Source organism: Zeus faber, assembly GCF_960531495.2.
Source record: "Zeus faber genome assembly, chromosome: 19".
In the NCBI taxonomy this organism is placed as follows: Eukaryota; Metazoa; Chordata; class Actinopteri; order Zeiformes; family Zeidae; genus Zeus; species Zeus faber.
Window position 1 is genome coordinate 14,231,730 of NC_137206.1, and position 13,504 is coordinate 14,245,233.

General features: G+C 46.9%; 1 protein-coding gene across 1 annotated transcript; it reads right to left on the bottom strand.

Moving 5' to 3' along the window:
• Positions 1–4,707: 4,707 nt before the first annotated feature.
• Positions 4,708–12,835, bottom strand: pex2 (peroxisomal biogenesis factor 2). Its single transcript, XM_080020657.1, has 2 exons — positions 12,777–12,835; positions 4,708–6,405 (listed from the first exon to the last, which is right to left on the bottom strand). The coding sequence occupies exons 1-2, from the start codon at positions 12,778–12,780 to the stop codon at positions 5,417–5,419; spliced, it is 993 nt and encodes a 330-aa protein (XP_079876783.1). The 5' UTR covers positions 12,781–12,835; the 3' UTR covers positions 4,708–5,416.
• Between the last annotated feature and the right edge of the window lie 669 nt (positions 12,836–13,504).

The following is a 13,504-nucleotide window of genomic DNA, read 5'->3' on the forward strand; positions in this document are numbered from 1 at the left end:
AAGAAACAAATGGTCAAGATATGCATAAAAAAATGAATGCGTTAATTCATCTAATCGTTACTTTAAAGAGATGGACCAAGTGTACTGGGAACACATTTTGTCAGATTTGGATTTGCTGTTTTTCGACATGAAGTTTTGATTCTCACGACGCTAGTAAAGCCGGCTCTGACTCACAGCTGATGGCCACCTTGTATATTTTATTGTTCTGGTTCTCGTTCTTGGAACAAACACCGAGTTTATCTCGCCGTCTGCGTGCCTCTAGATCTCGGAGACGCTTTCAGCGCTTAAACACTAAACATGCGTTTGTTGCGTTTATCTCTTAACCTTGTACGCCAATAAATCTTTTCGATAATGCTCCGCTCACAGGGGGGAAATTGAAAAAAAATAACAAAAAAAACAACAAAAAAACAATATAGATGCAACAGCCTGTGTGTGTGTGTGTGTGTGTGTGTGTGTGTGTGTGTGTGTGTGTGTGTGTGTGTGTGTGTGTGCGCAATGCGCCACATTCCTGAAGGAGCCGAGATTCAATCACATTTGTAGAAGTTATCAAAACTTTCAAAGCGGCCGGCTGGTGCCCTAAGCCACAGGAAATTCACTGGGACATCTGGAAGGATGTGTGCAGATTATTGCTCATTTAGTCTGTTCTAGACATCAGTAGGAAGGGGATTGAGACAGTTAAACACATTCATACCGAAATATGCGCTTGGACACGCATGCACACACGCACACACACACACACACACACACACACACACACACACACACACACACACACGCAAACAAGCTTAACTCTTACAGATACTACCCCAGGCACATCGAAACACACACCTGTGTATAATACCCCGTGATGCCCCCTTTTCCATCCTCCCCGTGCCGCCCCTGTCCTCGTTTACCCAATCGGGAGAAGGGTCAGCTTTGGTTTGCCCTCGTCCCTCCAGCTCGGCTGTTTAACTAAGAGGATGTGCGGTATCAAAAAAAGGGACAACAACCTGCACCGGGGCAGGTGCCGCGTCGCTGTTTGCTTCATGCTTTCACACGATGGAGTCAACTCCTACCTTTTCAACTGAGGGTGAAGAATACATTGTAAGAAGAGTTTAACAACGACGAAATAAAATATTATTATTTTATTCCAATAAATGCATGCATAACTAACACCTCATGCGAAGGTATGTCATGGACTTTTTATTTTTTTTACACTGTGCTGTCAGCGGGCATACAACAGAGGGTGTTTGTAAGCCGTTGCATCCCCGACAGAGGATTCACCTGCAGGTGGACTTTCAATTCCCAACCTGCAACGGCGATCTTTAAATTATCGTCCAAAACGCTTACCATCCTAACATCATGCCCTTTGCGTGTGGAATGAAAAGAGAAATGAGCCCTTGTTCCTGTAACTACTATGGCCGCGCACGAGCCACGCGGGCGGGCGGACAACCCCGCGGCCGCAAGAACACCCCAAGCCCAAAGCACTGCAAAAGCGCGAGTCGCAAAGCAACGTCCAGAAGTAAGAAAGAAATGACAACAAGGCAATACAATTCAGAACGCCCTCAAAAACACACTATGGTCCTCGAGGCCTATTCAATACGGCGAGGTAAACATATAGACCGAGTGTAGGTTCGACAAAGTGCCCTCAGCCTCGACAACAAACAAAAGGAGAAAAAAAAAAAAAAGCAAGAGGCCTAAACTCTGAACATTTCCTCGACAACGCTGCAAACAATTTTCTCCTCGTGATATCTAATGCGACCAGACAAACAACCGTGATACCGAAGATAAAAGCGCCAGGAAATTACCTCCTTATTTTAGGAGTGATTGATTGTCCCCCTGACCTGTTAGATAGAGGAGGGTGTTCACGAGTGGAGGCAGACTCGGATAATTGGGCCCTGTTGTATCCAAAGCCCAGCAGGTGTTGAAGGAGCTCTCGAAAACAGGGCTACCTGCGAGCAGTTGCAGACCTGAACTTTAGCGCACCTATGCTCTATCTACCCGGGAGGATTTTTTTTTTTTTATTGTTCTGGCACTTCATTTTTTTTTTTTTCCGTCAGTTATTTTATTCAGTAGATTGTTTCTACGGGAAAGGATCCTCGTAACCTGCTATTGACATATTTGGGCGTGGAAAAAAACAAGAAAAAAAAGAAGAAAGAATAGATACACTTTACGTTTTAAACCTCCTTTCAAAAAGTCAACGTCTTTATGATACTTTTCAAAGTCACCTGCTTTTTTTTTTTTTTTTTTTTTATACGTGATGATGTAATTTACTGGGAACACAGCGCGGCGATGAGAGGAACAGGGTTTTTTACTGTCCCTCGCTGCTTGAATGCGATTTCATTTATTGGGAGCAACTCGGTGACTTTCACAAAAGTGGAAAAAGCTGAACCGGGAGGAAAGGGAATAAAAAAATAACCCACAGGTGCTCCTCTCTCATCGTCCATTGGACGCACGGGGCAAGCGTTTCCAGCCAATTCCAACTGAAGAGGTAAAAGCCGAGGAGAGAGCTGTTAAACGATAACGCTCTTTCTCCCGGGGAAAAATATGCACGTAAGAATCAAAGCTATTGTGCTATCCTTATTATTATCTGGACGCCGAGGGCTCTGTTCCAATTAAAGGATGCCACACACGGTCAATTCAACAAGCGTGCGCGCGCACACACACGCACACACACAAACACTCACACTTTCACGTATACCAAACGACACCTACAATGGGCGGTGTAAAGTACCTAGTATTACAGAGGCCCAAAAGGAGCTTTTTACTTTAAAAACGACTTAATCTCGGAAAATCAACGCCTCACATCAAAGAAATGCAGATGAGGGACGGGCGGATAAAGAGGCTCATCAAAGAAGGGGATCTAGTTAAGGATTCACCGCCCTAATTCCCTTTCTCTTAAAAACCTTCGTCGGAGGGGGCACCGGGGCCAATTTGCTCCCTAAATGGCTGCGTGTGAATGTGCAGATTGCTTTGCGTGGCCGCTGGGAATCCGGTCTCCCACCTCTTTTTTTCTTCCCGGCGCCGAGTCTGCGAAAACGAGCGGAGATTCGAAAGACAGATAGGCTTAATGTCGCCTTAGCTACCTTCCTTAAGTCCGGAGCCTTGTTCCAACTCCCCGCTAATTCAATCCACGGACTCACCCAATTAATAGACTTTAATGCACTGTTTCTTCTTTATCTTTTACCTCCCTTTTTTCCAGGGGATTCGAGACTTCACTTTAGAGTTGTGGAGTAGGCTAATATATAGAAAAAAAGATTGGAATGGTAAGCCTGCCTGCATGTTAAGACAATGACATGCCCCAACAGCATTAAGGCTGATCATATATGCATCCGTAATCTCCGACTCGCTTTGTGGGACTTGTACAGTAATGTAATGTACGTAGCGCATAAAATATTGACAACCAATCTTTCCCGTCTGGAGCTTTTATATGCACGGCTACACGATTCATTAGGCCAAATGTCCTTGATGTGAGAGGGGGGCTTTTGAAAATTCCAGGCAGCGAGCCATATGTTTTTAAGATGATACACGTCAAAACTGGCCATCGCGTCGGATCCCAAACCGCCACCGCGAGGCGTCTATTTTCCTTTTAATCCGGCAGGAAAGCCATTTTAATAGCACAGTATATACGTATGCTCTCACCTAACCTTCCAATTCATTCACTTTGGTGTTTTGCTCGCGTCAAGGACATCACATCTCTCTGCAGACATCCTGAGGCATGAGGAAATTCACTAAGAAATGATCATTATGTTAAGAACTGGTGCATCTACTAACAATTATGTGTGCATAATGTACCTGATGAGGAGAGTTAGATGTGGAATTCATGAATGTAGATGAGAAAACATCAACCTCATCCTAGTATGTGTGTGTGTGTGTGTGTGTGTGTGTGTGTGCATAAACACGCGTGGCTAAGCCGGCCTCTGCTTCAACAGCCTCCATCACGCCTGCAGTTCCGATTGATCGTTTCAGCAATCAGCAATTAAGCCCCAGTGATCAGAGAGGCCGCGTTGAGTGGTGGAAGAAAGCCGGGGTGGGGTGGAGTGGAGTCGGGTCGGGTTGGCGTGGTGGTGGTGGGGGTTGGGGGGGCGGAGGTGCTCCTCCCCGCCGGTCCTCTCGCGTCGGCCCGGGAAATACTTTGCTCGGCTGGGGTGCATTTGGCCCGGGGCTGGGCTCACTGGTGGAGGTTAACTCCAGCATAAATAAGCATCTTTGGACTCATTACAGGGATTAGAGAGTAATTCGCCTGCAAGGGAAGACGACTGCCGGGGTTTTGGTACAGTTTACTACAGTCTTATAGGGGCGAGGGCCCAGGAGATTACAGGCGGAGAAGAGGGAGAGGGGAAAAGAGAGAAAGAGAGAGAGAGGAGGTGGGGGGAGCTGAGGGGAGAAGGCGCAGGGGGGGGGGGGGGGAGAGAGGCTGACTGTCAAGTGTGCATGTGTGTTAGTCAATCTGAGCCCCCGGCTGCCCCCTTGATCTTTAGCATGTTGGGGTGCTGTGAAACGGGATAATGGGCGTTGGAACCACTGGGCCTGCCTAGAGAGAAGTGTGCTGATTGTTGTAAGTTTCCCCTCATCTCTTCCCTCCACTTAACTAAATAAACACCCAAGAGGTAGCACTCTATCAATTTTAATGACGCTGAAATATAATTTAGGCACAAAATACACAACAAATGCTAATTTGGTCATGATGAGAGGCATCAGAAATTCCTCCCATTATTTATTCAGCTGACTTTCTGCATTTTTCATCAGAACAAATATTCCCATTTCAACACACACACACACACACACACACACACACACACACACACACACACACACACACACACACACACACACACACACACACACACACACACACACACACACACACACACACACACACACAGATTTGGAGCATAAATCAACATGTTCCTTCATCAAATATATGCTCTGTGTGGTTCTCTGCAGTCAGTCTGGTGCACCAAAGACAAATAGTTCTGTCCAAAGTCCAGCTGCAGAAATGGAGGGGTCGGAGAATTGTCAATATATGCACGCATATATTAAACGGGGCAGTTCCATGTGTGTTCAGAAAACATTTAGTCATCATCGGGACTGAAGTCCACTAATACATGCTTTCCCTGATGGGATTTCACAATGAGAGCAGCTAAAATTATATATAGTGTATACACGTATTCATTCTTTCACTCAAGTATGGCAGGTTTGTAATAAAGTTTTTACAGTTTTTAATTCATGATAACACACTGTAAGAGATGGAACATTCCAAGTACATATTTACTGCAGCATAAAGTGTCTAGGGAAAGTTATACGATTACACTCCCTCCCCACCCCCATTATAGAAAAAGAGAAGAGAAAAAAAATCAATAGGGACTCAACAGCTCCAAATACTCTGGCCATCAGAACAGCGATTGTTCTGATATCATCATCATCATCATCATCATCATCTGGCACGAATCTCTACCTCCAGTTTGACTGGCTGGGGCTGTCCTGCCTCTACTCCACACCTTGGGCAGGTGAGATAGGGGTCTGCGATGGAGTGACTCTTCACACAGTAGTAGCAGAAGACGTGGCCGCAGTCCACAGAGTGGGGCATGGTCGGCCACTCTCCGCAGAACCCACACTCCTTGAATGCCCCCGGCCCATTTCTCGCCGCCTCCGTGTTGAGTCCCTCGCGGCCGAAGAGCAGCGAATAAATGCTCGCCTTGATCTTCCTCATGTTGACCAGCGGCAGGAGAAAAATGAGGAACTCGGCGAAGCCGTGCCACAGCAGCTCCCGGTTCATGTACTGGTACGTCACGTCGCGGACCGCGTTGGGCTTGCTGAAAACCGCCCGCGCTCCCACAATCCTCTCCGCCAGCACCGGTTGACTGCCCTTCCTCAGGAAGACAAGGAAGTTGACGAGGCTGGCGATCTGGGCGATGCCGGACATGAACACCAGGGACTTGCGGAAGCCCTGCCGCAGGACGCCCCCTTCTCCCACGGCCGACGGGCCTCCAACTCCGGAGCTCAACCCAAGGGACGTCAGGAGGCTGTGGGATCGCTCCTGGAGCCAGCGGGGTCCGACGGTGATCAGGGCTAGGCCCAGCTTCTGTCTGTGGGAGAGCGGTCTGTAGCTGGAGGAGGAGGAAGAGCTGGTGTTGTGGTAGCGCAGACTGAGCAGGGACTGTCCCACGGTGGCGTTGCGCGGGTAGAAGGTGAGCCTCCAGAGGACCAGCTGGAGTAAGGCTTTCAGTTCCGGCTCGAGGGGGGTGAGCAGACCCGGGCGGAAATTCTGGAAGCACCGGGAGAAGTGGGTCCACACAAGCTGCTCCAAGGCCGAGTCCAGCTCAAACGCGTCCAACTGGCTGATGCGCAGCACCGGCGTTCGTGGGTCAGCGCCGGAATCTGAACCTAAAACCGCTCTGGTCCGGGTCCCCTCGGTCACTGCATCTGATTATAAAAAGTAAGGAAACAAATTAGATGAAGTGAAATGTATGATTTCACAGTGATTACTTACAAAATAATGTATAGAATATATATATCATAGGGCCCATCACAAACTTTTGGATGTGGTTGCCAAACAGGCAACAATGTATCAGCTGTTGGTTGGCAACAATGACAAAATGGTTGCCAAAGAGTGCTAATGATCCAAAATAATTATTGTGGTGGGCCAGGGGGCGTGGTCAAGCCGCCGCTGGAGACAGGCGGTGCCGGCTCGCATCTCGGGGCCGCTCAGCTGCCGCGGATCGGGGGAATCAACGGAGGGACTCCGCTGATCGGTCCGATCCTAAAACCAGGAAGTAATGCTGTATAGAGTTTGTTGTTCCCGCAGTGAAGGACGGCGGCGTGCTTGCGAGACATACTGCTGACCGGGGGCACGAGCAGGGCGCCACCGAACACGCCGGACCCATCACGGGGGAGTGCATCTCAGCGCCGAGCGACCGATTTAAGTATTTGCCTGCGAGCAATTAAGTTGTCCTCTTTGGCCCACGAGCCCGAAATAAACAGACGCCCACCGGAGCGGTTTTGCCTCCGCCTGCCTCCTCTTCTTCATTCCCTGGCCCTGGGCCGGAAGACACCTCCAGGATTATAATCCATATTTCAATATTCTCACTTGTTTCAACAGTGTTGACAGAGTAAATTAATGTACCAGGATAGCAAATTTTCCTTGGTGGAAGTTTCTAAACATGCAGAGTTATACACACAGAGATGAAAAGTGGTTGACAACCGGGCAACCAGACCAAAAAATATGGTTGAAGTTCCATATCTTGTTGCCCGGGGCAACTGGGTGACCAATACTGTCGTTATTCATACTGTATATGATTGTGTACATAGGCTTCCTCATCATTAAAAATGAATAATAAAAAAGGCAACGCGAAGGGCAACTGAGCAGCTACTTGGAGGTAAACCACAAGAAGAATGAGGCCTTGGCGGTGAACCCCGGCCTGTAAGGAGGGTTGGTTTTCCTTTATGCACAGGAGGGGAAATCACGTTTCACATGTAAAACCCATCGTTAATGCAACCTTTGAGCCACGCCATGCAGAGAGGCAGGGGGCCTAAGACTGCTCCCTTCAGTGTATGAAACAGGAAATCCAACACACACACACACACACACACACACACACACACACACACACACACACACACACACACACACACACACACACACACACACACACACACACACACACACACACACACACACACACACAGGTTCTTAGAGCCAGCTTTCTCTGGAGATAGGGGTGTGTGTACAAATCACATCACCAGGGATTAGGCTAACGGCGCAGTCTCTGGTGCACCGTAAACATCTCCCAAATGTGGGACCATTCTCCACCCTGGAAGTTGGCCCTATATTGAATCTCACCATTATGGCGCCCCGGCTAGTTCTTACCGTACTTTCTGAAATGCTCCTAATTACTCCGGTTTCATCTGCCCTTTTCGCTTGTGAGAAAATAAAAAGCTTAAGAAGTGAGGGTTAACTAACACAGATTGAGAGAGCCAGAGAGAGAGAGAGAGAGAGAGAGAGAGAGAGAGAGAGAGAGAGAGGGGAGGTAGAGGGGCCTTTTTTACAGTGGCTTTTGTGTCTCGTTGAACAGGATTTGTCACGAGGCTTTAAAAGAGATTTCAGCTGGGTAAATATGGCAGTTTTGACAGAAAGGGAGAAATATGATGGTCACTTTAGACATTTCTTAAGGAGAGAGGGAGAGAAAAAAAAAAATTCTAATATGCGGCAACGGTGTTTGGGTTTCTCGTGGCGCACAGGACCGTCTGTGCATTCATGACGCTTCAATGGAGCCAGGATACACCATCCAAACCAAGTACGAATTAGCAAATGAATGAAAATAGAGCGAATTCACTTCACTGAAATAAGCAGGTGTGACCAATTCATTGAGCTGCATTTGAAATGCTGGCATGTTCGATGATTAAAACTAGGCCTGTGACGCAAGAAAAGTTTGGATTAAAAAAAAAAAAATAAAAAAAAGCGAGTTGCTCTGAATGTGTATGCTAACCAATAGACAGACTTCATTTCTTTTAGTTGGATTTGAAAGTCTTTCCTTGATAGGAAAAAAAACCTGTGCAGATTAATGTGCCTTGGTGTGTGTGTGTGTGTGTGTGTGTCAACTATAACCGTGATCTACCCACAGCTCTAATACAGTTTACCTAATCCCACACACACACACACACACACACACACACACACACACACACACACACACACACACACACACACACACACACACACACACACACACACACACACACACAGGTGGTAGAAATCCCCGCCTTGGCAGCAACGCCTCATGGGAGAGTAAACAGAGCCCGAGTCCGATATTCTCTTCAAAGCCTTTTATCGAGCAGTTTACAAGTTATGAATGAATATGTTTTATTTGGGGGGAACATGTTATTGACAGCCACCTATCAATAGTAATGTGACTATTGTCAAGGGTCTGTCAATATTTATGTAATTATGATGTAGAGGGATCAAAGGGATGCCGGAGTCGAGGGCCAAGTAACATCTCCTGCCCGCTGCCATATCAATAGCAGGGATTGCTATTGACAGCCTCCCTTCAGACTTGCAGCACTTGCCAAATACATAACAAGCAGACACCTCAGTCAATGCCGGCCTGCCTATAAAAAAAAATATATATATATATATATATGCGCCTTTGAATTTACTGGGCTTTGGCCGTGGACGGATGGAAATCCATGTTACTCACGCAATGGTGAACGGTCGCAGTCAATGACGACGCTCGCCGCACATTGTTTACAGTGCAGTAAAGAGCTGGTGCATGTGGGAGGGCACGGGCTGACGCCTGCCCTTCCATTTCTATGCACAGGCATCCAAATGCACTTGGCACGCACGCACGCGCGCACGCACGCACGCACACACACTCTATGCTTGACAGGAATCAATCGGTTCGATCATTTTTTTCCTTATCATTTGGCCAAACCACCGGCTGAGACACGAAGGGCCACCTCTCCCACCATCGCCCCGCCAGACAACCACCAGTCAGACGGAGGGAGGGCTGGAGACGTACACTCCGATCAATAGAGAAACAAGTGTCTGGGTTTTAAGCATTCCATCAGGACAAATTAAAAACAAAACTTTGCCAGGGAATAGAAAGGTGTGGGTTCAGGCCTAATGTGATTTTCCCCCTTTTACCGTCAGCTTGTTCTTCCTGTTCAGTAACAGAGAGAACTCTCAACTGCAGGACCAGTGGTACACTTTACACAACCTCCAATCTTATAAGCCGCCATGATTCAAGGAAAAAGGGGGGGGGCAGACAAGTGTGAGTTAAAAGGACAACATGAGAACGAAAGGAAACAAAGAATTTTGGCCTGCTAGGTTCCACTTAAAGCTCGGTGCCAGGCGACACTGGCCTAAAAAAGATAAAAAAATAAAAAAATAAAAAACAGACAGACACACAGCTAAGAGCTTCAAGCTGCCGTCTACCCCTATGCTGGGGATAGAGGAAAATAGAAGATGGTGGCGGGGCAGATAAGCATGAACCTCTTCCAAGGAGCTGACCTTGAGACTGCCAGTCACAATAAAGGAGGAGGGAACATTCCTGAAGCATGCGCAGCCCGGCTGTACCGAGGCTCCGGCGTCCAGGGAATAACCTGGAGACAGGGGGGCTGCACTGTCTTCCTGACCTTGGCCTTGGCGTGTGGGGACCGGTGAGGGCTTGTATGATGGGGGACTGGGGGACAAATGGTGGGTAGATGGTGGTGGTGGTGGTGGGGGAGGGTCTCAAGGGGATTTTGTTTTTCCTGCCGCAGACAAATGCTTGCAAAGCACAGAGCTATCATTCAATGCCAGTTGTCAAATGTCTGGCAAAATTCTCTATTGAGCCCCCTGGCTTAGTGAAGCACTGAAATTCTAAACCTTTTAGCGATGGCCGCTCGCATATATATCTGCTGAAATAATACATAAACGATCATTTCACTTCCTAATAGTTGCGATGAAATAAAAGCCATGGATTGCCGCAACACGCTGGATTACAATTTAACATTTTCCTCTATTACTCATGTAAATTAATATGTGTAACAGGTCCAGTGATAAAGCCCATTTCTCTAAGCACCCCGACATCATTTTTCCCCCCTCGCTCCCTTACTTTATTGCCCTTCTTTTGCCAGCGACCAGAACAGACCTATTAGCCACGGCCGGCTAATGTCCTCACCATGAAAACGGAGGAGAACGTCAGATTTAGGACTTTCAAGAGAATGATGTCATAGCACACACCACAAGCATTACAGGGGACTCCAACATTAGCCAGGCAGTAACCGCACTAATTGTTATGAGTCTGTTTCATGAAAAATGAATGTGTGCAAATGCACAGAGGGCTCCTTGGGCTGCGCGCGTGTGTGCGTGTGTGCACGTGTGTGTGTGTGTGTGTGTGTGTGTGTGTGTCTCTGTGTATCACACACTAATGCTTTATCAAGACACTTTCCCTTCTCTAATCACCCAAGACTCTTCCGAGCCACGGAGCAGGGCTAAGTTAATGCCTGAATGAAAAAAAACAAAAAACCTCAAAAAATAATTAAATAAAAAAAAACACATCACTTAAGAGCAGCACATCTGACACAAAAATAGTGCTCTGCTTAATCTGGTTTGCTCAGAAGGTAAATTATTTAACCGAATTAATTGATTTCATGAGTACGAAGGTATGCTTGGGTGTGAGTTTTAAGTACGGGGGAGGGGGGAGTTGCAATAAAACAACTTAAAAAGTCATGAAACATTTACATGCCAGAGGGGCATATGAGAGAGAGAGAGAAAGAGAGAGAGAGCGCGAGAGAGAGAGAGAGAGCGCTAATGAACGACAACATTGAAGTTGTATCTTTCTCACAGGTCAGTGAAAGAGCACCAGGGGCCTACCCTCATGCAGAGAAAATGTGCGTTCAGGAGGAATATTTGACCAACACATACTCCCTTCTCTCAGCACGAGGAATGCAGAGACGAAAAAGCAATTATCAGAAGCGTGGCGGTGCTCTGTGCTTTCTTTCCATTCTAACAATTAAAAAGGCGTGGGAGTGGAATACTGTAAGCCCAGGGGATGTTGCTTTCTTGTCTTTTATCAAAAAAAAAGCAAACAACAACTGAGAATTGGGCCAAGAGTAATATTTTCTATTGCTGTGAAATAGGTTGAAAAACATCCTGATTTCATCCATAAATTAACAATCTAAGCTATTTTGTTAATTTACGCCTTGATAAGAAGGCTGATACAGAATAGGGATAATGTTACGAATTTATAAGCCATATAAGCTCATCCTTAAGGTAGTACAATTAATAAATTCCCAAACAACACTAAATAGACTACACAGTATGGGTTTTTTGATATGGTGCATTAAACTCAAATAAAATCCACTTGACTTTGAGGATGCTGGGGGAAATTCTGTCTCCTGTGTATTTTTGATAGATAACATATTAATAACATTAAACAAACATAATATAAGGTGACATTAAAAGCACAGGGCGAAATCAGTACCTAATTTAATTCTCTTGTAATTTTCTTAAAAAGCACACATGCATTCAAAGTGTCCACATTCCCACAGAGTGGCATTGTCTCTTAATTCCTTAACTTTGTGTTTATTGCTCTTTTAATAAGACACAAATCCAAATGTGCCCCATGTTTATAATAAGGCGAGAGTATTAGGTGATAATCACTGTGGGGAATTCGGTTTTTACCAGAGTGTGATTGAAGCCAAACCCAATGAAAAAAATGTATAATTATACATAACTGAAGATTGAGTAAAGGGTAGATTAGAGGAAGACTGAGTACAGTAGTGAGTAAAGGACTGAGTAGGGGAGGAATAACTGAGATGAGAGAAATCAAGTGAGAAAACACTCAATAAAATCAACTTTGCCATGAATCTCAATGCGAGTGTTTTTGATGATGCTGCCTCCCATTGAAGTCGGAACTCGGAAAACCCAACCTCCTAGTTGGATAACCGCAAGGCAGTGGCCATTTAAATAGGAATGAGAAGTCGCGATTTCGGTTCATATGTCACGTTAACACACGTTATGTAGCTGTCAGAATTCCCAAGCGTCCAACCCAACACGATGTTTTCCCCCCTAACGGAAGGCGATGGAGCGCACTTCCCGAGGGCGCGAGCCGCCACCTCGGAATAACCGATTTCCGCGTGCGGGCGGAACGCAGCATCAGTCGTTAACGCAACTAAATATACACAAAAAAAAACAAGACGGAGCGGACAGACCCGTTGGCTCGGGACGGACTGTCCTACTAAAATACGACCGTTTTCTATGCGAGCACACGCACCCGTGAAGAACAAACCAGATCAAGCGCGATGATATTTACCCATTTTGTTTCGCGAAAACAAAAAACAAAACGCGAACCAGACGGTCTGCGCTCCTCGCCTCGGCATGAAAACAAAGTGTATTTCCGGGGTTACGCGCTGACGCCCCCGCCCCCTTAAAGGGACCGAACCCGTCGCGCGGCGAGATACGACCTGCGGCGGCCACCAGCCAATCAAATCGCGAAGCGCCAGCGGAGCGGCAAAATTTGGGAGGGATGCTGCGTTCCCCTCCGCGTCGTAACTCGGGAACATTCGACCCCCTCCCCCGTTCTGTCGTTTATTTTTAGTTTTTTTTTTTTTTGATGTGATTTAACCATTCATAACCTTTCGGATTCACACGTTCGCCAAACAAAGACATATCTAGTCCGGGCGCCCCGGGGACATAGCCGAGTCAATCCCCCGAGCAGAGCCAAGGGGACACGTTTGGCGGGGCCGCTTACGAGTCGGCGTCGCCGATTTCCGAGCTCCCGCGGAACGCAGCTTGTTCGGCAACCAGAGTGAATAACCTTTGACTTATTCGTTGTAGTAACGGCGCCCAAACGGCACCTTTCTCAGCCTCGCGGCTCAGGACGTTATCTCAATAAAAGTGTTTTTTTTTTTTTTTTTTTTAAACACCTCGAGATTTCACACCGTCGCCGCCTCGGCGTGAAAATGAATGGGCGTGCACGACAACACACCTTAAACATGGCAGGTACGGGAGGGAGACGAGTGCCCGGGTCAGGGATACAAA